Source organism: Dipodascopsis tothii (genome assembly GCF_038497935.1).
Source record: "Dipodascopsis tothii strain CBS 759.85 unplaced genomic scaffold V1510scaffold_8, whole genome shotgun sequence".
NCBI lineage: Eukaryota > Fungi > Ascomycota > Lipomycetes > Lipomycetales > Lipomycetaceae > Neoaidaea > Neoaidaea tothii.
Genome location: NW_027117992.1, coordinates 457,134 through 480,566, shown reverse-complemented (window position 1 = coordinate 480,566; position 23,433 = coordinate 457,134). Strand labels below are relative to the sequence as shown.

The following is a 23,433-nucleotide window of genomic DNA, read 5'->3' as shown; positions in this document are numbered from 1 at the left end:
TAATCCCTAATCCCTAATCCCTAATCCCTAATCCCTAATCCCTAATCCCTAATCCCTAATCCCTAATCCCTAAATCCCTAATCCCTAATCCCTAAAATCCCTAATCCCTAATCCCTAATCCCTAATCCCTAATCCCTAATCCCTAATCCCTAAATCCTTAAATCCTTAAATCCCTAATCTCAAATCTCAAATTCATGTATCCTAATACTTGTCATTCCGAAAGCCCACCCGATAATCCCTAAAGTCCCACCACAAACCCCCAAATCCAACAACTCTCACGTGTTGGGAGGAGATAATTTGTTATAACCAACCAATCAACGCTCAGCTGTGACACATATCTCCCAAAAGCCGCCGTACAGTCCAACCATACAGTTTCGTTGGAACACGCTCTACACAATATTTCCATTGTTACTCTGTCCATCGAGCAACTGCGAGTATGCCGCCCTCAAGAGCGGCAGACTTGAATGCCAGAAATCGCCAAAGTCAGCGAGACTCTCGATCTCGTCGAAAGGAGTACGTCAAAACTTTGGAAGAAAAACTGCGAGCTTTAGAAGCCCAAGGTATCAGAGCCACGCAGGACGTTCAAAAGGCAGCAAGATACGTTGCGGCCGAAAATACTCTACTCAGATCACTGCTAGCCCTCAAAGGCGTCAAAGAGTCCGAAATTGTCCATTTTATAGAAACAGCCCGCTCAGCATCCATTTCCAAAGCTAGCGAACAAAGCTCTAGTCCTATCACTACGGCGGCCTCTCGCACATCCACTCCATCAGGAGATGACGGACAATACACTTCTTGCATAGCAGCAGCACGAATAGTCGCCGGGATGAGAAACAACTTTAGCATCCGCGACATCCAAGCAGAATTTGGATGCGAACCTGAATCTGAGTGTATGGTCAAAAATACTTCAATTTTTGATGCACTAGACAAATAAATTGTTCATGTTTTATAATCAAGGTCTCCCTATCCCTATCATTAATCCCTCCAACCAGCGCGGTTTGCTATGGCTCGCACTATATACACCAGACCAAGCAGCACGGGTACCTCTATAAGGGGTCCGACTGTCGCAGCCAATGCTTGGCTACTATTGGCTCCAAATGTAGCCACTGCTACTGCAATCGCAAGTTCGAAATTATTACTAGCAGCTGTAAAGCTTTGCGTAGTGGATAATTTGTATCCGAGACCCAACTTGTAAGTAGCATATAGTGTACCGAAAAATACCACAACGAAGTAAACTATCAGCGGGGCTGCAACTCGCACCACTGATACGATCTGGTGGACAACCTGATGACCCTGAGAAGCAAATAGAACTAGGATCGTATACAAGAGCCCAATCAAAGACCAAGGACCTATCCACCTCAAGAACACATCGTCATACCACTTTGGTCCGGCCAATCTTCTGACTGCCAGTCGCGTAATCACCGCTGCTCCTAGTGGTATCCCCAAAAATACCGCCACGCTTGTCGCAACTGTAGAGTATGAGAGCGATATATGACTGCTCGACCGACCAATCACCTTGATGAATAGAATTGCTAGCGGTGCAAAAAGTATCATTTGCAACAGCGAGTTGACTGCAACCAGAATGGCACAGTATTCACTGTCGCCTCCTGCAAGCCCTGTCCAAACGAGCACCTAGCAGTCAGAACATGCATCTACTGTAGATCTAAATTCACGCACCATAGCTATACACCTCGCTAGTCCCACGAGGATGAGCCCCTCTCTTAGATCAGGTTGATCTGGCAAAAAAGCCCAAGCCAGACCCATCTAGATCGGTTAATCAGCTTTCCATGAGCAGGCAAGGGCTGTGTACTTACCATGAGAAACGGGCACAGAACCCAATTGATGAAGATGCTTATACCAATCTGAATCCATATATCACCACTGTTAAATACTTTGTGCATGGACTCATATTGTACTTTGCACAGGATCGGGTACATCATCACTAACAGTCCAATTGCTACATGCTGTTAATACCACCTCATGGCTTGCTATCCACATACTCACACACACTGACACGCCAACAAAATCCCCTTTTTGGAGAGCTGGTCCCACGCCTTCAACGAAGTTGCCTAGTAGAATACCAATTAGCATGGCAAGGAATATCCACAAGGCCAACAGACGATCCAGCCAACCCAAGCTTTTGAAGGCTGACGCTTTCTCCTTGCAATGCGCTGACTCTGGGTCAATTTGCTGTTCTATAGAACCGTTATCTTTCATTTCTGCTATCGACATGAGGAGCATTTGAATCTCTACTACGAAGTCGACATTATGGCACTTTATACGTTTATAAACAGTGCATTTATAAAAGATAAATTATCTTAAGACTTAACTCCCAAATAATTTCGAAAGTCAATGCGCTTGCAGCACCCAATCAATAAAAAGCTATGACACATTCCGCATTGTTAATAATTTCGAAAGTCAATGCGCTTGTAGCACCCAATCAAGAAAACGCTATGACACACTCCGCATTGTTCTTGAAGTCCTAGCCCTTCCTTTGAACCTACTGCGGCAAGAGATGAATATTATCATCTGTTCACGGCGTATGGATTTGGCCACCGACAGCTAGCTGTTTGTGTGGCGTGTAGTCCGGTCAAGGCTATAAAGCGGCACGAAGGGCACTTTACTTCGACCAGCCTGAAGATTGACCTGCGGCATAAATCATACCGGTAGACCAAGAAGTGATTAAGATGTTTGTGTTAACTGTACTCTTTGTATGTGTCCACAATGCTGGGCGATCGCAAATGGCGGCGGCATACCTACAGCATCTTGCAGGACGCAGTATAGATGTGAGGTCAGCTGGTTCAGCCCCTGGAGAAGTCATCAACCCGATCGTTCTGGTCGCCATGAAAGAAGATGGGATCGATATCAGCAAGAACGTGCCAAAACTTCTCACGCATGAAGCTGTGGAGGTCGCGGACATAGTCATCACCATGGGCTGCGGAGACGCATGTCCGTACTACGCTGGCAAAAGATACATAGACTGGAAAGTTGAGGATCCCGCCGGACAAGATCTAAAGACCGTGATCAAAATCAGAAACGAGATCCGCCGCCGTGTGCAAGAGTTGGTACAGGAGCTAGATATTATCTAAGGCACTAATGGGGATGTACATTGACGGGCTTTGGAGACCTATGCTGCGGACTTCTATTCGATTTGTAGAAGCTATAGTCTGAAACGTTCAATAAACGGTTGTTTCAAGCTACCAAGTCTATTTAGGATGAATGGTAAAGAGTGTTTCATGTGTGTTATGTAGGTTGTACATGTTTTGTTGATGTAGTGTTTCATATAGGCAGCAACCCCTTATGTGTTTCATCGCTTCTTTTGGGCCTTTCCCATGCTTCATGTCTACACTTAAACACGAAAGCTGTACTAGCGGGTATTATGTCATCCATGGCTATGCTACTCTTTCCGTATGTCGTCTACACACTAGAGCCGTACTCAAAACAACCTGAAAGTATAGATGAACATAGTCGCGTCATCATTTAGATCGCCTTCAAGCAAGAGTCATTTTGGCCGAATCATCGACTTAAATGTAGTATTCTTTTTTCGGCAACTGTATACAAATTGTAGGCCCCGAAGCTTACGAACATTGTCTGGGAGCGAGATGGTAACAGAAGCTTGGGAGATCTAAAGTACGCGTTATAACCATAATGTGTAATTAAGCAATAACAATAGCCATGAATATTGCAACGCCAAAAATTTATTGAAAATATTTGACAATATACTACTCTTCTAGCTTGATGGGTGGAATAGGAGCCGGACGCTGCACCCAGTCATAGTTGGCAAGAGTTCCCGTCAACCAAACCTCACCTGGGTTGTAGGCACCTCTTGGCTTGACATCTCCTCCAATGGTCGCAGTAAGGAAGGTGTGGGGAAAACCGGGGTCGAAGTTGTAAGCATCTTCGATCTCAGCAATGTCCTCCGGACTGAGCTCAATGCTCAGAGCAGCGATGTTTGCCGCGAGATGCTCAGGCTTTCTGCCACCGACAATGGGGAACACATAAGTGGTCTTATGCATGATGTAAGCAAGCGCAATGCTAGTCAAAGGGACACTTTTGCGCACAGAGATCTTCTCCAGAACCTTTGAGACCTGCTTCTCGACACTGCGAAGACGGGCCAAGCTGCGGCCCTCATTGGCCACCTCGAGTTCTTTGTACTGAGTCTCAGTACGGAACCGACCCTGGCCAAGAGTGCCGTAGGGACACAGACCCATGCCCTCATCGCGGCACATTGGGATAATCTCACGCTCGAGATCACGGATCGACGCGTTCCACAGCCCCTGATACACAGAGAACTGGCGCAGACCATGATCGCGAGCGTATTGGTTGGCCTTCGTCACAACCCAGGCCGGGGCGTCTGAGATACCAAGATACAAAATCTTTCCGCTGGCGGCGAGATCATTGAGCGTGTGCATGAGCTCAGGAATGCTTACGGTGTAATCCCACCAGTGCAGGTAGAACAGATCAATGTAGGTCGTCTTCAGCTTCTCCAGAGAGCTTTCTAGAGAGAGACGAAGCGACTTGGATCCGTTTCCGCCATAATTAGCCTGGTTGACTCCGGAGAGGTGACGCAGAGGCGAACTGGAATACTTTGTGGCCAGCACAATCTCGTTTCTGTTCTTGCGCTCCTTCATCCAGTCTCCAATCCACATCTCTGACTCCCCGCTCTGATAGGCATTGGCCGTGTCAATAAAATTTCCGCCCTGCTGGTAGAAAAAATCAAGCATGGCGAATGATTTCTCCTTGTTGCATTCGCCCATCCAGTCCTTCCAGGCATCACCGAAGTTCATAGCGCCGAGGCAGAGAGGCGAGACACGAACCGATGCCGACGGCGCCAGCTGGCGGTACCGGTTGATCTGCGAGACGGGCTTGGAGGCAGGAGCAAAAGCCATTTTAACGAGATTATACCAAAGAGAGGATGAGCTGAGATATGAATGCCGTTGATGGATCTCGACGCAAATTGATTAATTTTGAATACACTTCTACATGCCGGCTTTTATAGGCGGGCCCATCAGTTGGGGGGGTTCTCCACTTTTATCCGCGTCAAAGAGTAATTTCCGCTGTATGTCTTATGTCCGTTTGACAGAGCGGAGTAATTGTCGTCACTGCATAGTTTATCCAGAGTCTAGGATGCGAGCGACCGCCATCTGGGTGGCTTGGCATGTGTCGGCGTAGGAGAAGAGGTCGGCGTTTGCGCTTCGACGTTATAGCTTAGATAGCGCGTCGCCGAAAGCCTTGACCCCCTCAGCCGTTCCTCTAGCGCGCGCGAGTCAAAGCCGCGCACCAAGAAAAAGCCCGCGCGTTTAGGCGCAGAAAAATCTAAACATTCTATGGCTTTAGCTCAACTAACAAGGCTTCGATTGACGGACGAAAACGTTATATCCGTCATTTCAGCAATTACCCGGCTACGCAATTCCGCGGTCGAGACTTACGTCCGGAGTCCTGGCATATGAACGATAAGAGGCCTGCCAAGCAGTCTTGATAAAAGCCATAAAAATTGGTTTATGGCAAGTACGAGCTGCGCCCATCTGTGGGCTTGTGGGCTGAACATCTACCATTGGAGGTAGGAACGTTCATGCGGCCTAGCATAATTTTTTACACAGTCTCATAGAAGAACAACTATTGATTATTTAATATCTCTCTTTCATTATACACTGTCTTACTTCATTCTGTATTATAGGAAGAATTTCTTTTCCTCTAACATTTGTCCAAAACACGCTCGTAAAAATTGCAAGTACTTTTAAGCCCACGCAAATGACTCCTCGAAGAACTGGACTGCTAGACCAGATCGACCAGCGGTAGCCAATGAGGCGACAGCGTTGCGGCAGGCGTCGTTGAGAGTGTCGGGACCGCAGACAGCGACAACGACAGAGCCCTCGGTTCCGTTGATATCATGAGCCAGAAGCTCGGCAACGTCGGGCCGGGGACCGAATTTGAAGTTGATCTGGCTTGACGCCGCCGACGAGGCCGAGTCCTTCTCCTCAAGGGTCTTTTCTTTGGACGGTGCAGACGTGACCGTGACGTAGGCGTTGATGTCGACGATGTCACTGACAGACGACAGCAGCTTTGACAGCGCAATGACGTCAGTCTCGTACCTGGTGATCCAGTGCAGGATCACGTGCTGGCGCTCGCCAATACGCTGCTTCAGATATTTGCAGTATTGAGCCAAGGCAGTGATACCAATACCACCAGCAACGAGCACGATTGTGTCGTGCTTGTCGATCGGATACTTCTCGCCGTAAAAGCCGTCGATGGCAACCGAGAGCGTGGCAGTCTTGCTAGGCTGCGAGTTGGCGTAGTCGAAGATCTGGCGGGTTACGCCGTTGAACGCTTTGCAGTAGTAGACGTAGGTGCCGTCAGTCTCGTCGTAATCAACCAGAGAGAACGGATGCGACTGCCAAAACTGGAATCTCGCAACGTGTATATACGAGTACTGGCCAGGGCTGGCGGATTTGGAGAAAAAGGCGCCGCTGGGCTTGACACGCATCTCAAAGACGTTCTCTGAGACAATGCGAACCTCGGCCTTAGTGGCAAGTCCATAGTAAAGAATGCGGACAATTCTGAAAAAACGGTCTCCGGCCCAGACGCCGGCGGTTCCCCAGATGTATTCGTAGTAGCCAAGCTCCTCGAGAGCCACGTGATAGTAGAGAACGACGACGAAACCAATAGCAAGCAAAATATGCAGACTAAGAAAGATCTCGTACCAGTGGTGACGGAAGTAGTAGGAAGCTTGCCCGAGCATCAGGCCAGCAACAATGGTGGCGCAGATTCCGCAGATCCAGTAAGGCGAGGCCGAGTCAGACGCAAAGGTGCCGTAGGCGAGCGAGATCTGGGTGTAGCCAGCCGAGTGGACGACGGCGAGGATGAACATGGAACGAGCAATCCAGCGGTGGCAGAGCATGAACGTCTGGAACGACCAACCCGTAACCCACTGCAGGAAATTGTTACGGCCAGCAAACAGAATCAGAACGGGGACCTGGACTGTGGCCATAATTCCCGAGCGGTCAGAGATGTAGCGAGCAATTTGAGCGGATTTGTCGTCGGGCCAATAGATGTTGTCATTGAAAAGCTTGTAATTAACCGTCATGAGGATCAAGACAATGGCGTAAAAGCCAAATATCATGAGCGACTCGAGACGAGTCGGTAGTAGGCCGAGAGGAAAGCCGAAGACGCTGGCAGGAACACAGTGCTTACTGCCAAAAACCGAAGGGAAAGTGATGTACTTGCGGATTGACTTAGAGAGGCCCGACGAGCGGCGGACGAACGAAGGGAACAAGTAGTTGATAAAACGGATCAGGCCCGAGACACCCATCAGCCCCAGCCAGTAGAACATAGTCGCAGCGCCATAGAGCTCGCCTGACTTCAGCTGCCAGTAAAACTCTGAGAGAGTGGGATAGTCTGCATCGTACAGCTCCTGGCTGACAACGTAGGGAATAGTCTGTAGCTCAGTAGCATTGTAGTCCACAGCACTGGTGTGGTTCTTCAGAGCGCTCGAGAGAGCAGTCTCGTAGGTGTATTCATAGTTGCCCTTTCCAGCATACTGGTCGGCAAAAGCCCAGCCGCTACGTGCGGCGCGGTCACTGGAACAAAAATCGTCCAGACACAGGGCATAGGTACCCGATGCAGCGAAGTCATTGAACAGACAGGTCACAAAGGCAGCGTAAGTGCTGTCATAGACACAGCTAAAGTACGAGTCCGAGACGACCTCAAAACAGTTGTAGGCGCAGTAAGGCAGGTTGCGACGCTCTGCAAGTACTGGCGAGGCGACTAGGAGCGTCAGGGCAAGAGCCCCGTTGACGAATCCCTTGAAGGCGACCATCTGTGTACTATCTGTAGAAGCTACCGCGAAACAGGCGGATCACGGCCCGTTTATATGACAATTTGCCTGAACTAACGGGCGACAGCAGTCGGTGTCAGCCGGTGGCTGGAGTAAAACCTACAGAACAGAACCACCAAATGTAGGATAGCTGTGGGCGATGCCGTCTGAAACGGCATTAAAGCGACCGACAGAATAAAGTATATTATAATTGGCTACATTTACCCTCAATGGTAGAAAACGCGAAGCCTCCGGCGAAACACTGCCAAGCCAGAAGCTTTAGAAGCAGGGTTTCGGCGCTCTTTCCGAAGGCACAAGATGCTACGACGCCTTTCCCTTCGCATATGCACAGCTGCACTCCGAAAGGTGAGATCTTCATTGAACCCGGGTGTCTGGAGAAGTCTGCCTCTAGAGCCCGAGTACTTGACGATGTGAGCTTTGCGGAATGAGCGGATTAAAAATATGCGCAAGACGAAATCTGATTAGATGACCTTGAATTATCGAAAATATCGGATAAGTTTCGACGAGGGCATTTCTTCTAGTTTGCCTCTAATAGGAATATTGACGACGCGCTCTAATGACTAATGAACACTAAAATATAACCTTGCTGAAACGTGTTGACACAAGTGCCTATAACGGAAATTTTCGGGCGCAAAGTTTGGTTATGGTTAAACAAGCATCCAGATCCAGTTACGAGATGGATTAGATTAGATGCGCCTCTAGCACTAGCTTTATCGATTGTTTCACGTCTACGCAATGACAGACCAAAGGCAGCTCTCTAGAGACGCCTCATGTAGGTGCTACGCATGCTAGAGCTCGATTCAACGGTATCCGTGCCGTTCGTTTAGGTCAAGAGCTTCGGTGGGGAGCGCGATGCTGGATAAACGTTCGACAAAATGCAAAAAGCTTGAGTGAGGTTCTTGGCCCGCTAGACGCTTCTAGTCACGACTCAGTAAAAATGCGGTAGAGGAAATGTTGGACTGATGATTATGCTTCTAGCGATGACTCTAGCTATGGCGCAATCAGATTTAAAATCAATGGCGTCGTCAGCTTCACCACTGATACGGTCTAGACATGGGACAACAGCGGCGGCTCCTATGTAAACGATCTTACTCGTCCCTTGGCACCCAAGAGCATGTAAATCTTGATGCAGCACTCAGACTCCGGGCCGAGGAGAAAACACACGAACCATCAAAGCCCCAAGCCAAGGCGGCTGTTGCCGGCTGCCCAGAGACTGACGATGATCCCCGGGTGGCAGAAATGAGTTCCAGTTAGAGGGCTATTCACTAGGTTGAACCTACACACTGATTCTGTTGTACCTTTCTGAATTAAGTCTACCCATGAGGTGGATATTTACTGCAGAGCTATTTCCACCAACAAATCATACACGCGTCTGTATAGATAGCTACATAAAGCGGTACGCAGCCGGTATCTTACGAGAGCAGCCTATACAGACCCACCAGACTACGGAATTGCCCGCAAGTTGAGACCCGATCGGGGTGTATGAAAGCTACGAAACGAACGATAAACAATCAAATAGATAATTCAGAGTCGTCTGGCATTCTAGCCGGCATTGTAGGACATCAGTGTCACTTTACAAATGTCACCACCCGGCTAATGAGGCAGAGATTACCTGACTCTCAGACCAAGGCCCTTCATACGTTAACATGGAACACCGCAGCACGTCTGTTGTAGTGGACCGAAGTCACTGAATGTATTCGATTTATAGCTTAAAAAGGAGCGCACTAAGCCGTGCGACTTCAAAGAGCACTTCTATAGAAGCTTGTGTCGCCACGCCGCTGTCATAATTACCAATGAAGACTGGTTCAAACGCCAGCTAGACTGGGTGGGCTGCGCACCACTGGTGCGCGTGCCCCAAAAATGTATGCTGTCAGCAACTTTAATGATTATATTTTATTCACTCGAGCCCTAGGGCCATAATTGAAGTTTCTGCATTTCTGGATCGCAAAGCCAGACTTGCAACGTCATAAACTGGGTCACTAAGAAGGGCTATCTTCAGAGACTCTCTGCGAGTTTCTGCGGCGGCATGAGTTCAGAATTGATGTTTTTAGAGCGGTAATGATATGTTTCGAGGTGGGCGACCGGAGGCGGAGGATGACGCGGCCGGCAAAAAAAATTAGGTCCAGTGCCGGAGAATAAAACTGGAATTTCAGTGGCAAGAGGAGGTTCATCAAGTTCATATAGGCAGATCAATTTCATAAGAAACGAAGATAGAAATTGCGCACGAAACGATCCACTTTGGTGTTGCGGCAGCACATACCATGTTCGTACCACGACGCAGGCATTCCGTTGTGCTGTGTACGCGTACTTATTGTGGCACTACCTGATTAGGGTGCTTCAAACGAGCGCGACAGTGTTCTATTGTTTTGACATCGCTTACAATTAATCTCGACGGGTGGTCGCATGTTCTAGGGTCCCAACCGGGCTTGTCAAGTGGTGTACTAAAGCCGCAAATGGTGCTGGCGGATTTAAGTCACAGCGAGCGTAGTTTTGGGCAAAGCCCACTTAGCTGTCAAGCACAAATAAGATCTAACCTGTCTACTTACAAATCCGCAGCAGATCACGTCACATGATTGCGCATCCGCGTGTTGTAGCCTTGTTTTCGCGACTGGTTTGGACATCTACTACACGCACGAACCCTGATAAATCACGTCCATGGTCACGGTCGCGAGACCAGCAATCTCGTAGACGAGAAATGCCAAGCCCGCTTGGCAAATGCGAAGTGCTTGTATGGGCCAAGAATCCGGCTGCACCGGAAAAACATCAGTGGCCGTCGCTTGACCAGAAGCCGCGCCAGGTGAGCGTACGACCGGCCACGGATTTAGAGTCACATGAACTCAGATCACGAGACATTTGCGCGTAAGCTCAACTAGTCGTTAGTTTGTTACAGCTGCACACAAGAACACGTGAGCTCGGTAGCTGCACCACGAGAAACTCTGCAGGCCACGTGAGCGTATTCGGAAATGTGTTGTTCATTTATGCCCCGAGCGCAGGCCGAGCAAACGCCGGTGGTCGCAACAGTTAACGCACAGTAGCAAGCTGCTACGCGATAGAATTCGCTTCACGGTCATACTCTATTCAGGATAACGGCTTATAGTTTTGACCAACAGGTCATGGGGTCTACACACAGGCCCACGACAGAAAAGTTGGAGCGGCACAGCTCATGACGATCGACAGCAGCATTCTGTGATCAAGACCTTAGTATGCATGTAGCGGCCGAAGATTGTCCGCGATGACCGTGCTTTCCCCGCCATCACACGGCTGGCTTTGGCTACTAGCACAGCTGCAGCAATACCCCCACTTCTCCAGAAGGAGATGCGTGCTCTGCGCGTACATGTACATAGTACAATTGTGGCTAGTTAGTCCAACCATACGTTCAAAGGAGCCCGAGCCCGCTACCGGCGGGACGGCATCAAGTGATTTGTGGCGGCGTAAAGTGGTACTTGAGCGTACCCCTCCGGAATGATTCGGGTTGGTGCACAAGGGTGGTCCGCATCGGCTTAGAATAAAAATACGAAGCACCAGGGCGGATCCTCACCGATCCTGTAAAGTCCTCGTGACCACGACTGTGGACGTCAGGTTACATACGTGAGATAACAGAAGTCTTAGGCTGGCCACCTAAACATTCTACTGCCATGAGGCCAGGGAAAGAGTATCTGGAATACTTGTAAGAAACGAATGATAAATTCATTTAGGACATGGCAGAGATGCTATGTATGCTACCGAATCAATCTAAAAAACAGAATATCAAATTACACATAATCAACTATCATCATATTAACTAGTTTGCTTCATTAAACCAAAAGTCCGCGCAATCTAGGCCTCCTCCTCATGCTGAGCCTTCTCAGGCTTCTCGCCGACGGCAGCCTCCTGGATCTCAGTGAAGGTGATAGTCGGCTTCCAGCCGACCGACTGGCGAGCAGACGGGACCTCGTTGTAAAGCTCGTCCACCTGTTCGAGAGTCAGGTTCTTGGTCTCGTAGATGAAGAAGTAGACAAATGCAATGCAAATGAAACAGCACCCTCCCCAGATAAAGAAAATCTTCGACTGGAGGTTGGCGTTGCCTGGACCGTAGTCGACCAGGTAGGGGGTCATGTAGGCAATGGCCCAGTTCAGGAGCCAGTTGGTGGCAGTGGTCATCGACAGAGCCTTGGCGCGGAACTTGAGCGGGTAGATCTCACCGGTCACGACCCAGGCAACAGGACCCCACGAGGCGGCGAAAGAAGCAATGAAAATGCAAATGAACGCGATGGCGGCCTTCTGGGCAGCAACGTTGTGGACAATGATGTTGCCCTCAGCGTCCTGGCTGGTGGTGGTGGTACCGAGAATAGCGACAAGGAACTGCGAAACGCACATGCCAACGGCACCCCAAAGAAGGACAGGACGACGTCCCCACTTGTCAATGGCATAGAGACCAGGGAAAGTGGAGGCGGTGTTCACACAGTTGGTGATCAAGCTGATGGTGAACGAGTTGCTGAAACCAGAGTTCTTGAAGAACTGGGTACCGTAGTAAAAGATGAAGTTGATTCCAGTAAGCTGCTGGAGACCCTGCAGAGCACAGCCAGTGAGAAGACGCTTAAGCATACCACCGCGGAAGCAGTCAAGGTAGCTGGCCTTGCCGAGCGAGAGCTCGTACTCATGGTTAGCCTGAATCTCAGCCAGCTCGTCAAGGAGAGCGCCGTGGTCCTGGGGCAGTCTGCGAATCTTGGAAAGCGACTTAATGGCGTCGGAGTGTCTGTCCTTCTTGATCATGAAGCGAGGAGTCTCGGGCAGGATGAACATGCCGGTGACAAGCACAATAGCCCAGGCGAACTGAATCGCGATGGGAATACGGTACGAGCCGGTGTCCTGGCGGTCGGCAGTGGCGTTGTCAACAATGGAAGCAAGAAGCAGACCAATGGTGATGGCCAGCTGGTAGGAACCGACGATGAGACCTCTGATCCACTTAGGAGCCGTCTCGGACTGGTAAAGGGGCACCAGAGCGGACAGGAGACCAACACCAAGACCAGCGAAGAAACGACCGGCGACGAAAATAGGAATCTTGGTGGCGGCGGTCTGGAGAGCGACACCAACACAGAAGACACCACAAGAGGCGATGAGACCATAACGACGACCGATGCTGTCACCAACAGGGGCAGCGCCGAGCGAACCAAAGAAGGTTCCAGCCGACAGGATCGAGACAATCTCCGACTTCTGGCTTGAAGTGATGTTCAGATGTCCGGTGGTGTCTCTGAAACCAGTGGAGAACAAGTTCTGCCAGTAGTCCATGGCAGTAATACCACTGATGGTACCAGTGTCATAACCAAAGAGAATGCCACCAAAAGCAACAAACAGACCAATGAGAATGGCAGCCCACGACTTGCCAGCCGAGGGCTCGGGGTTCTTGAACATGAGACCCATTTCGAAAATGTAAAAGTGTCTTGACTATAGAAAGACTGTTCACTGATTGAATTCTGCGATGAGAGAAAAAAAAAGGCGGAAAATATGCGAAATATATACTGTGAACTGGGGAATTGACTTGAGTGAATACGGCACCGGATTAACATTCTGGGCCGTATAAACAGATAGTCCGAAGCGCGTACAAAAAATTACTTTTCGAGTTTAATTGTCTCCACAGCGCTATTCCCCACAATGGGAGGGGAAGGAGGCGGGGTAGTGTACATTAGCGTGGTTCTCCGAATCGCGGGCCGAAAAAAAAACTTTTTGCGCTCCGGAAGCATATGACTTCAGTAGGGATGGTCGCAAGTTCTGTAATAACGCAGAACATTTCTTTTTGGCTTAGAGGAGGGGTCATACGAGCGACCACACCATGTCAAGAGACGCTCCTTGTGACTGGGGTCTAGTGGCGGTAAAAAATTAGAGCGATATTCTTTGTAAGCTGTCTCGGAGGGCCAGATAACCCGCTCCGGGGCGCTAGAGTCTGGACACAAGTGAAATGCGTAGCAGCATCAGACAGCAGCTAACTAACATGGGGTTGCGGGGTGAATACTTGCCATTGGTATGTCTCGGAGGGCTAGATAATCCGGTGAGGTCCTACGCTAAGCCTCATGCAAAAAGAGAGTTTGAAAAAGTATTTGCTAATGGCAATGCCCGATGAAAGTTTCGACTAGTTGTCCCCAAGGTCAGAAGGTGCAGAAAATCGGCCCGTGACGCCGCCACTTCGCATTGACCAATTTACACTAGAGGACGATTCCCCGCACTGTAGTCTCATTCGACGGAGGGGCAGAGGTACCGCGCGTGGCCCCAGGAGGCCGGGGCGCTATTCCTGTAGTGTTAGTTGTGACGTAGCAGGCCCATGGTGGCTCGCGGGCCCGCAACGAGTTGGCGCTTGAGGAGTGTGTCGATGCGAATCATGGTAACTCGCTCTCGCCGGCGTTCTGCAAACATCTAGACAGATCGGCTGTGCCCCAACGAGCCGTTCACTAGACCTCCATCCCGCGTCTCCCTCCTCGTTACTCGCACTACCTAGCTGATACCGTCTCCACCCGGGACTAAGAAGTCTCCGCACTGCTCCACCTGCCGCGTTTTTTGGAAATGCCGCTGTCAGGTAACGAAACTACAGCTGCAACGCTCTCAAATTGGCTGTGAAAATACATGGCGAGATGGATAAAGAGAGAGGAATTTGCCATCGGATGACGGCAAGGCAGTTAACATTGAAACAAGTCTGCAAAGAAAACACTCTACCTAAACGTACGTTGACACAAGTCCTCGTACGCGAACCTAGCTACTGAACAAAATGCTTTTGCGCGGCGTCATTGCGAGCAGCGCCCTAGCCGCTATGGCTGCAGCTGAGTCTTACAAGGAGACCTACCGACCCCAGTTTCACTTTTCCCCGGAGAAAAACTGGATGAATGATCCGAATGGTCTGCTCTACCATGACGGAGTGTATCACCTGTTCTACCAGTACAACTATGGCGGTATTACATGGGGAAACATGTCATGGGGCCACGCAACAAGTAAAGATTTGACGCACTGGGAGCAGCTGCCCATTGCCATCAAAGCAAACGAAGATGCGTCAGGGGCGCTGACAGAGATGATCTACTCTGGTAGTGCTGTCTTTGACAGCAAGCGAAGCAGTGGTTTCGGCAGCAAGTCTAAGCCGCCGTTGGTGGCGGTGTACACGTCTAATTATGAGCAAGACATAACACTCGCGAACGGCAAGGCCGTGTTGAACGGTCAAGAATCTCAGTCTATTGCCTTCAGCACGGACAATGGCCTGACCTGGACCCAGTACGCTGAGAACCCAGTGATCCACGAGCCCCCGAGCCAGTACGCAGACCAGTATCAGCAGTTCCGTGATCCGTTCGTGTTTTGGCATGCTGAGACCACCAAATGGGTTATGGTGGTGTCACTGGCCGACCTCCACAAACTGCTGATCTACACTTCCAGTGACCTCAAGGACTGGACAAACGTCAGCGAGTTTGGTCCTGTGAATGCGGTTGGGGGCCAATGGGAGTGCCCGAACCTGTTCCCTCTGTTGGTCGACGGGAAGCGCAATGCGGAGAAATGGGTGATGATGATTGGAATCAACCCTGGCGGACCTGCCGTACCTTACCGTCTTGGCTCTGCCACCCAGTACGTCGTGGGTGGCTTTAACGGTACACACTTCACTGCCGACAGCAACAATGTATACGAGCAGGAGCCTCCTAGCAATAGTGAGGTGTTTGCTGACTGGAGCCAGTCAACGTTTGCTGCGGCCGGATGGACTGCGACGGGTGACCTTGTGGGCCAGGGTCCGGAAGATGGCACGGTGCTGACGCTCCAAGACGGCGACGCAACTGTCGGTACACTCACTTCTCCCACTTTCAGAATTTCCAGCAACTATGTCATTTACCAGTTTGGTTGCTGCTACAACCCATACAATGCGACGACTTATGGCACTGCTAGTGACACCGAGACTGCAATGAACCTCGTGGTCAACGGTGCGGTTGTACGTACCACCACTGGTGTCAGCGGTGGCGATGTCATTTGGGAGCAGTGGGACACTAGCGACCTGATCGGCAAGTCGGGATACATTGAGATCGTGGACAAGTCGACTGGTGGCTACGGCCATCTTCAGGTCGGCCAGATCCTGTTCTCGAACAGCTCGCTTCCGCCGGAGGCTAACTGGGTCGACCACGGTCCTGACTACTACGCCGCTGCGACCTACAATGGCCTCTCAACCTACGAGCGTGTCTCGGTCGGCTGGATGAGCAGCTGGGCGTACGGCGCCGAGATCCCCACTACTCCCTGGCGTAGCGCTATGAGCGTTCCGAGACTTATGACACTGAAGACAATCTCTGGTGCCGCTAAGCTGGTGCAGCAGCCGCAGATGAACTTGGCCTCGCTGGAGAAGACCAAGCCATACAGTAAGACCTGGTCTAACTTGTCGAAGCAGAACGTGACTCTACCAGTGACCGGCAAGCTCTTCGACATTACGCTGCAGTTCACTCCTGTTTCAGGCAAATTTGGTATCGATGTGCGTACCGATGGCAAGACACAGAGAACGTCGATTGGCTATGACCCTGCCAAGGCCACTATGTTTGTGGACCGTCAGGCGTCGGGTGATGTCGAGTTTAGCACAAGCTTCCCCGGTGTGTACTACGGTCCGCTCAGCAAGCAGAAAGATGGCTCGGTGAAGCTGCGCATTCTGCTCGACTGGTCGTCGGTCGAGGTGTTTGGCAACGTGGGTGAGTCAGTGATCACTGCTCAAATTTTCCCGTCCAGCGCCGACACCAAGCTGGCTCTCTTCTCTACTGGTACTGCGAAGAATGTGTCGCTGAAGGTCACGCCGGTGACTTCGGCCTGGGTTTAGGTTTAAGAATATGTGGTTCAATTGTCTGCTTGGCGGTTTCCTGCCGAGGGGGCACAATGAGTTAGTTCGAATAAATTTGATTTTTTGGTGAAGTGAAAAAAAATACGACCAGCGTAGCAAAAACTGGGCGAAATCTAGAACGGGAACATCATTTCTCCGTGACCTCTCTTCAATTGGAGAACCGGTACCGCACATTGCCAAGTAGAACCCACATCGTGGCAGTTTAAACGAAATGCCTGTACCCAGCGGTAATGACAACGCGTAAGCTTCCTCCCCGCTTCTATCTGGTCTGACAGGAATCCGGCCAGCCCTGTTCTTCGCGGACGGTGGGCCCCAAACGCGGTGCCAAAAATATATTTCCAAAAAGGGATGAGGGGCAGTTAAAATTCAAAGGTACGTTCGGTGGTCTCTAGCGGGTACAGATGGTACCTCTATGGGTTAGGTTATCGGAAACACGCGGGGCAAATGAGTACGCGGGGCATCGCACGGCCCCAGTACAATAAGCGTATGGATGTTCCGAGTGTATGAACCTGCTCTATTGTTCCGGTCGGAGGTTACCGACCGCACAATAACCTTACCCGACCGGATCAAAGGGAAGACGCACATCCCACATTACCGTATGCAACTGGCGCTATCCTTAAACTTTTGAGCCAGTCTCAGGGCGCTTGCAGCATGGCAAAATCTTCGGAAGTGGGGTCTCTCTGTAAATACTCAGGCTAGCCCAAAACGTCGTCTATTGTTAAATTCGCGCAACCAGCCAAGACGGAGGAGCGGACCACCGGTCCGATGTCGGGCCGACGCGGGGCTACACAAGCGCCGCGGGGGAAAGAGCTGCTACCTAAGGTGGTCGGGCCAGCCCGCCGCGACTGGCGGCAGCACGGCGCTTCTAGCTGCAATAGGGTCTCATCGGGCCGATTGTTGCGCATCCGGTCGAATACATGGCAGGTTACTTAGCTTAAACATGGCTCATGGGCGGTTGTGAAGGATGGCGCGTGCTCGCATGCGGCCAGGCGGCATGCGACCGCGCAGCGCCTGTGCAACCAGGAGTCGACAGCTAGGCGGGCGGATAGCGCGCGCCGGCCGAGGTTCGGATGCAGTGGTCGCGAGTTGCTAGCGGTAGTTGTTTATCTCCGGACTGCCCGGAACATCTCCGACGAGTGGGGCGCGACGATCCGCACGACAGGCGGACATGGGTGGCGCCAGCAGAGTCTGTCTGATGTGCTTTTGGTCTGACGCCGCTGTCAGTTCGCGATTTGCAGGTGCGCCTGACAGCCACAGGGCCGTACGACAAGTCGGCTTACTGAATATTCGTTTGTAGAGTGAACCCAAAGCTGTCAGCCAGTCTGACCGCCACCCCGTCGAGTCTGGCGTTCGGCCTGGGGATTCTCCGTAGGTAGCACTCTGTTGATCACCCCCACAGGTAACAACACTAGTGAGTTAACGGAGGACAAAATACGCGCTAATCCTATTGCGACCACAAGCAGTAACCGGAGAATTGCACGCTACAGCACCCAGCGTTGAACGAAATGTACCTCGGTAGTCGGTCGGCACAGCCGTTTCTCGAACCTGCTGGCGATCGGGCCAGCCGGAGATGAGGGGACGAAAGTAGCACTGAGTGGGGCGCCATCAAGACAGTAGGCGAGGCTCTTGGTGTTACGGGCGCGGGGTAATGGATCGAATATGATTCAACTGCTTGATAAAAGATCTGTATGGTGACCGCCCAATGGCTGACGGGATCCGATGGTAGCGTGCCTGACGAGTTCGCCGTCTCCAATACCGGGTTTGGTGAATGTGGGGTTGAAGCCAGCTAAGCCTCCGGTCTGCGACGACGGCTGGTCTTCGGTACCTCGGTATGTAGTACTTCCGAGGTCCATTTCGGTAACAGACGAAGAGATTTGGCGAAATGAGCCTGTGGTACGATAGCCGACGACATGAGTGCTCGGCGTCGGGTAGTAGCCGTATGGTCGGTACCTTACTCGACGTCATGGAGTTGAGTTTGGGCATGACGTTGCGACTACTAGGTCCGAACTGGGCTGCCTTCTTTGGACACCGGCCCACGAAAGCTTAGCTATTTTTCATTTGACCCCACATTCTGCTTAAACAAGACAAGCACGTTCCCCAAACGTGACCGGCTTTTACCGAGACAGTTCAGGACTTGGTGTCGCGTCACGGAATTCGCCAGCTGGAAGGCAGCGGTGCCTGACCGTTTTGCCCATGCCCCCGCAAACTGCATGTGCCCCTCTCAGGCACAATTTAGCCCTGCAGCAGGTTATTGGACCAAAAAAGAGTTTGCGTCACAAAAACGTCAAGCGCGACATCGGAGGTACTCTGGGCGGGTGCGGGGCTCGCGGCTGGGATGCTGCAGACGTTCGACTCATGTATACGTGTGAAGAGCAAGCCGACGCTGCTTGTAGTCTGCATCTGCTACCACGTTTCCTGCCCGGAACTTTTCAGAGCTGCGCCGAGTTATCAATAATCTCAGATATCTACGTATCTACTAGCGGAGCAACTGTTTATCCGATAGCAAGGAAGCGCCGCCCCCCTCCCCCCCAGGCCGATTCCGATGGGAGGAAATCGCGGGATATCCCTCCATCCCCCGATCTACAGAATCTTACAGGCCATCCGCTTACGCAAAAAACTCCTGATTCTCGCATCCTGCATTGGTCATGTAATGTAGCGTGGCTGGTCTGACCGGAATTTTTGCTTAAGTCCGCTGATGCTGGGATGACTAATTTGGACTCAGAATACAGCGGCTTGTACAAGAGCACGCGCAGAATGCATGTGGGATCCTCTGTAAACACGCGTAGCCGTTTAGATCACGAGTACGCACGACGGATACACTTATGGATACCCGCATCGTGGCATCCTGCCAACAGACGCGGTTCCATCTGGTGACCGAGTCGCAAAGAAGCGAGCTGGACATCGATGGGCTCAGTCTAAGTTTGGAGCGCCTAACAACAGAAGAGGGTGGTGTCAAGCTACGTGGAGCAAAACGTTCTAGTGACACAAAGTTACTGGTGGACGCCAACCTGAAGCTGAAGCCAGGCACAAAGTACTGTTTAACTGGAAGCAATGGAGCGGGAAAATCAACATTGTTGCGCTCGATATCCGAAAAGCTGATTGCGGGAGTGCCGCAGTCAATGCGGATCGCGGCTCTCCTGCAGACAACGGCGCGCACGAGCGAACAGAACGGCGTGAACGCCGAGCATGGAGAGATTAACTCCGCAAAGTTGCACCTGCCAGACGAAACCATGCCGGTGCTCAAGTATGTGCAGGCCTGTGACACATTTCGCGCGGACCTCGTCAGGCAGCAAGATGCCCTGCACCAGGCGTTGGTGAGCTCGGATCCGGTAGCGCTGGTCAGAGCACACCGAGCTATCAAGCATGGAAAAATGATGCACTCGCTTGAGCGGATTCAGCAGCTGGCACAGCTACGAAGTGGATCACGGGGCCTACAGGCACGGAAGGCACTGTTGCAGGCTGAAAAGGAGGCCGCAGAGTCGGCGGCCCAGTTAGAAGGGGACGTGGACGCGGACGCTCCGGAATTCGATATTTGGTACAACCAGGCTGTCGACGCCATCGCGGTTGTGGATGAGCAGCTGGAGGCACGACCGGCCAGACAAATTGCCGAGAATGCGACAGAGATGCTGGAGCACCTTGGGTTCTCTGATGCGAGAAAGCAACAGACCTTTGAAACGCTGTCGGGCGGATGGAAGATGCGGGCGTTGCTCGCAGCCACATTGATTCAATCCTGCGATCTCTTGATCCTGGATGAGCCCACAAACTACCTGGACATCCGTGGCATTCTCTGGCTAGAGAGTTATCTGCAAGAGCTGGAGGGACCGACCGTCCTGGTTGTTTCTCATGACAGGGATTTTGTGGACAATATTTGTGAGGAGTTGGTGCTGGTCAAGGACTTCAAGCTCGAGTACTTTCCCGGTAACCTCTCGTTCTACGAAGAAGAGCTCGAGAAAAAGAAGATACATCTGGAAAAGCTCAAGGAAAACGAGACGAAGCAGGTCGATCGTCTCCGAAAGACGATCCAGACAAACAAACAAGTCGGCAAGGCCACAGGGGACGACAACAAGCTGCGACAGGCAAAGTCCCGGCAGAAGAAGTTGGAGAACCGAACCGGCGTAGAGACGTCGGCTAAGGGGACACGATTCAAACGCAGCCGCGACCTGGCCGGGTTTCATCTAACTGCAAGAGCCGAGATCGAAGTGATCGTGGACGAGGTGCATCGAAAGATCCAGATCCCTCCGCCGGCGGAGCTCAAAATGCCGGGCTCTCTCGTGGCCGTAGAACATGCGAGTGTACGATACAAGGGCGCGGAGCAGGACACGTTGGCAGACGTCAGTCTGACTGTGTTTCCGCGGGATAGACTCGGCTTAGTGGGGAGGAACGGCTGCGGAAAGTCGACGTTGCTGAAGCTGATCATGCGCCAGTTCCGGCCCTCGCGCGGGACTGTAGAACACCATCCACGCCTTAAGATTGGCTACTACTCGCAACATCGGACAGATGAGCTCATCGAGCTAGGCTCGCGTGATCCTGGTGCTACTGCGCTCCAGCTGGTGCGCTCCGGAACAGAAATGGACGAGCAAGCCGCACGCACGCTCCTGTCCGGGCTAGGATTAGTTGGCCGCACTGCCTCGGATACGGCTGTCGGCGTACTGTCTGGCGGTCAGCTCGTCCGGCTTGGGCTCGCACTGGAACTGCGATCGAATCCGCATCTCTTGGTGCTAGACGAGGTTACCACGCACCTTGATTACCACACCATCGAGGCACTAGCCGAGGCTCTGAAGTCGTACGAGGGAGCAGTAATCTTGGCGACACACGACCGGCACTTTATACGTGCGGTGGTGGAGGAGTCCGAGGACGTGGAGGGCTCGCGGCATGCCGTCTACCGCATATTCAAAGGTGGCCTTCGGGTCCAAACTGACGGCATCAGTGGGTTCGAGCAGGATGTGCGGCGGAGACTCAATGGATGATTACACGCTCTTCAGGCGAAAGATGCAGCAATTACACAAATACAAACAGGGCATTAGCCATCGAGCGTGGCCACTTTCACCGCCACGTTCTCCTTCGGCAGCGACTTGGAGTCCAGACCCTTCTCGATGTTTTCGATCGAGGAGCCGTCGCGGATTACAATGCTGCCCTCGGAGCCGAGCTCCTCCAGCGGAACAGGCAGACCGAACTCGTTCATGATCATGCCACGCTTGCGGTGGTAGCTCTTCACGTGGAAGCTGAACATAACGATCGAGATGATGTGGAGTGCATAGATCATGGCCGAGATCTGGTAGCCGTACTTGTAGTGCGGCGCCTGGTTGGTCTGGTAGACAACGACTGCGGTTAGCAATGTCGGGATCGAGCAGACACTTACGCGGAATCCAGGCCTGGAAGGCATAGTCGATTACGTTGCCAAAGCCGATGATCATACTCCGAAGCTCCGTGTTGTCCTGGAAGCTCTCGCTCATCCATGCAATGATGATGGGCTGGCCCGGAGCGCCGAGATTGGGCACAAGGTTGGCAAACATAAGCACCCCCTCGGGCAGGTACCACACACTCAGCAGGATGGCTCCAAGCAGACAGAAGCCCGAGCTGAGAGCGCCAAACTGCCAGCGGATGCGGTACTTGTCTGAAATGACTGGCATGATGCCGCAACTTATGAGCGAGAGTGCGCTGCCAGCGGTCGGGATCAGGTTAACTTGCTGGACGGAGAGATCCTTGAGCGACGACAGCCAGAGGTTGAAGTAGCCGGTGTATGATGCGAAGAAGTTGGCAGTGTACGGCCAGGTGGCGTAGTACACTGTCGGCTTCAAGAAGATTTCCTTGATGGCGGCCGCAGTCAAAGGCTTCTGCTTGACGCGGCCAAGCTCTGCCGCGCGGCGAATACCGTACTCCTTCTCCCACTTGGAGAGCCAGGGCACGCGCGTGGTATGGGGAAAATCCGGGATCATGAGCATGCCAAGGAACGCAATCGGGATGGTGATGACACCGTCGAAAATAAACATCCAGCGCCAAGCCGCAAGGCCACCAGTGCCGTTCATGGTCGAGTATAGGCCGCTCATGAGGTAGCCCGAGAACATGCCGGCGATGGCGTACGAGACTTCAAAGAGTGCCATGCGCTTTCCAAGCTCGGGCGGCGCATACCAGCTACCGAGAATGACGTTAAACGACGGAAAGAGCGCGGACTCGAAAAAACCGCAGACAAAGCGAATGCCATAAATGACGCGCGCGCTGTGGGCGGCCGCAATGACGGTCGTCAGCACGCCCCAGACGAGCTCGCAGAAAGGCAGGTACAGTGACGGACGCACGCGGTTGATAATGAACTGGTTCGGCACCGAGCCCGAGAGGTAACCCATGTTGAAGAGCGTCGTGAACAGGTTGCGCTCCTGGCCGAAGAGCTTGAGCTGGAGGTCAGCGCAGCCGAGCGCGTACTTACATCGTCCTTCATGCCACTGACGTACGCGTTCGAGAAGTTGTTCTGGTCGAGCGACTTCACAATATACGACAGGAGCGAATACGAGAAGATGAAGAAGTCGATCTTGCGCACATAGTGACGCTGGACTGGGGGCATATCCCAGGTGTCCCAGAAGAAGTTGGCAATCTTGCGCCAGCGCTCGGGCTGATAGCCTTCGACCTCGACGGGCATGACGACCTCCTCACCGTTGTACCCGACAACGGTGACCGTCTCGTACTCCTCCATCTTGAAGAAGCGCATGTTTTTAAAGAGTCCCATGGCGACGAGAAGCAGGGTTTACAGAGTATAAGGACTGGGGAGACCCTATATAACCAGTCATGCTATCTT

The 23,433-nt window shown here is 51.9% G+C and overlaps 9 protein-coding genes across 9 annotated transcripts; 4 read left to right on the top strand and 5 right to left on the bottom strand.

Annotated features, from left to right (window-relative positions):
- The first annotated feature begins 279 nt into the window (after nucleotides 1–279).
- V1510DRAFT_414120 (uncharacterized protein) lies at nucleotides 280–1,232 on the top strand. The gene has a single exon (XM_066933357.1). It carries the CDS (start codon nucleotides 437–439, stop codon nucleotides 929–931), a length of 495 nt encoding a protein of 164 aa, XP_066790214.1. The 5' UTR covers nucleotides 280–436; the 3' UTR covers nucleotides 932–1,232.
- On the bottom strand, nucleotides 608–2,283 carry V1510DRAFT_414117 (arsenical-resistance protein). Its single transcript, XM_066933356.1, has 4 exons — nucleotides 1,998–2,283; nucleotides 1,812–1,954; nucleotides 1,675–1,761; nucleotides 608–1,629 (listed from the first exon to the last, which is right to left on the bottom strand). The coding sequence occupies exons 1-4, from the start codon at nucleotides 2,236–2,238 to the stop codon at nucleotides 973–975; spliced, it is 1,128 nt and encodes a 375-aa protein (XP_066790213.1). The 5' UTR covers nucleotides 2,239–2,283; the 3' UTR covers nucleotides 608–972.
- V1510DRAFT_414116 (phosphotyrosine protein phosphatase I superfamily) lies at nucleotides 2,284–3,174 on the top strand. Its single transcript, XM_066933355.1, has one exon. The coding sequence runs from the start codon at nucleotides 2,685–2,687 to the stop codon at nucleotides 3,084–3,086; it is 402 nt and encodes a 133-aa protein (XP_066790212.1). The 5' UTR covers nucleotides 2,284–2,684; the 3' UTR covers nucleotides 3,087–3,174.
- Nucleotides 3,175–3,219: 45 nt separating this feature from the next.
- On the bottom strand, nucleotides 3,220–5,332 carry V1510DRAFT_414115 (NADP-dependent oxidoreductase domain-containing protein). Its single transcript, XM_066933354.1, has one exon. It carries the CDS (start codon nucleotides 4,884–4,886, stop codon nucleotides 3,720–3,722), a length of 1,167 nt encoding a protein of 388 aa, XP_066790211.1. The 5' UTR covers nucleotides 4,887–5,332; the 3' UTR covers nucleotides 3,220–3,719.
- Nucleotides 5,333–5,598: 266 nt separating this feature from the next.
- Nucleotides 5,599–8,011, bottom strand: V1510DRAFT_414112 (ferric reductase like transmembrane component-domain-containing protein). The gene has a single exon (XM_066933353.1). It carries the CDS (start codon nucleotides 7,811–7,813, stop codon nucleotides 5,735–5,737), a length of 2,079 nt encoding a protein of 692 aa, XP_066790210.1. The 5' UTR covers nucleotides 7,814–8,011; the 3' UTR covers nucleotides 5,599–5,734.
- A 3,488-nt stretch (nucleotides 8,012–11,499) lies between these two features.
- Nucleotides 11,500–13,285, bottom strand: V1510DRAFT_414105 (general substrate transporter). Its single transcript, XM_066933352.1, has one exon. The coding sequence runs from the start codon at nucleotides 13,229–13,231 to the stop codon at nucleotides 11,648–11,650; it is 1,584 nt and encodes a 527-aa protein (XP_066790209.1). The 5' UTR covers nucleotides 13,232–13,285; the 3' UTR covers nucleotides 11,500–11,647.
- A 940-nt stretch (nucleotides 13,286–14,225) lies between these two features.
- Nucleotides 14,226–16,728, top strand: V1510DRAFT_414100 (glycosyl hydrolase). The gene has a single exon (XM_066933351.1). The coding sequence runs from the start codon at nucleotides 14,568–14,570 to the stop codon at nucleotides 16,623–16,625; it is 2,058 nt and encodes a 685-aa protein (XP_066790208.1). The 5' UTR covers nucleotides 14,226–14,567; the 3' UTR covers nucleotides 16,626–16,728.
- Nucleotides 16,729–19,013: 2,285 nt separating this feature from the next.
- Nucleotides 19,014–21,833, top strand: V1510DRAFT_323346 (P-loop containing nucleoside triphosphate hydrolase protein). Its single transcript, XM_066930790.1, has one exon. It carries the CDS (start codon nucleotides 19,469–19,471, stop codon nucleotides 21,611–21,613), a length of 2,145 nt encoding a protein of 714 aa, XP_066790207.1. The 5' UTR covers nucleotides 19,014–19,468; the 3' UTR covers nucleotides 21,614–21,833.
- V1510DRAFT_362594 (major facilitator superfamily domain-containing protein) lies at nucleotides 21,667–23,277 on the bottom strand (the record flags this gene model as incomplete). Its single annotated transcript, XM_066931098.1, has 3 exons — nucleotides 21,667–21,968; nucleotides 22,006–23,035; nucleotides 23,068–23,277. 3 exons carry the CDS (start codon nucleotides 23,275–23,277, stop codon nucleotides 21,667–21,669), a joined length of 1,542 nt encoding a protein of 513 aa, XP_066790206.1.
- Nucleotides 23,278–23,433: the final 156 nt, after the last annotated feature.

Coding starts and splice junctions, on each gene's coding strand:
- V1510DRAFT_414117 (XM_066933356.1), bottom strand. CDS start 2,238: ATGCTCCTCATGTCGATAGCAGAAATGAAAGATAACGGTTCTATAGAA. Junction 1,955..1,997: donor TGGCGTGTCAGTGTGTGTGA/GTATGTGGATAG, acceptor AACAGCATGTAG/CAATTGGACTGTTAGTGATG. Junction 1,762..1,811: donor TTCTGTGCCCGTTTCTCATG/GTAAGTACACAG, acceptor TAACCGATCTAG/ATGGGTCTGGCTTGGGCTTT.
- V1510DRAFT_323346 (XM_066930790.1), top strand. CDS start 19,469: ATGGATACCCGCATCGTGGCATCCTGCCAACAGACGCGGTTCCATCTG.
- V1510DRAFT_414105 (XM_066933352.1), bottom strand. CDS start 13,231: ATGGGTCTCATGTTCAAGAACCCCGAGCCCTCGGCTGGCAAGTCGTGG.
- V1510DRAFT_414115 (XM_066933354.1), bottom strand. CDS start 4,886: ATGGCTTTTGCTCCTGCCTCCAAGCCCGTCTCGCAGATCAACCGGTAC.
- V1510DRAFT_414100 (XM_066933351.1), top strand. CDS start 14,568: ATGCTTTTGCGCGGCGTCATTGCGAGCAGCGCCCTAGCCGCTATGGCT.
- V1510DRAFT_414116 (XM_066933355.1), top strand. CDS start 2,685: ATGTTTGTGTTAACTGTACTCTTTGTATGTGTCCACAATGCTGGGCGA.
- V1510DRAFT_414112 (XM_066933353.1), bottom strand. CDS start 7,813: ATGGTCGCCTTCAAGGGATTCGTCAACGGGGCTCTTGCCCTGACGCTC.
- V1510DRAFT_414120 (XM_066933357.1), top strand. CDS start 437: ATGCCGCCCTCAAGAGCGGCAGACTTGAATGCCAGAAATCGCCAAAGT.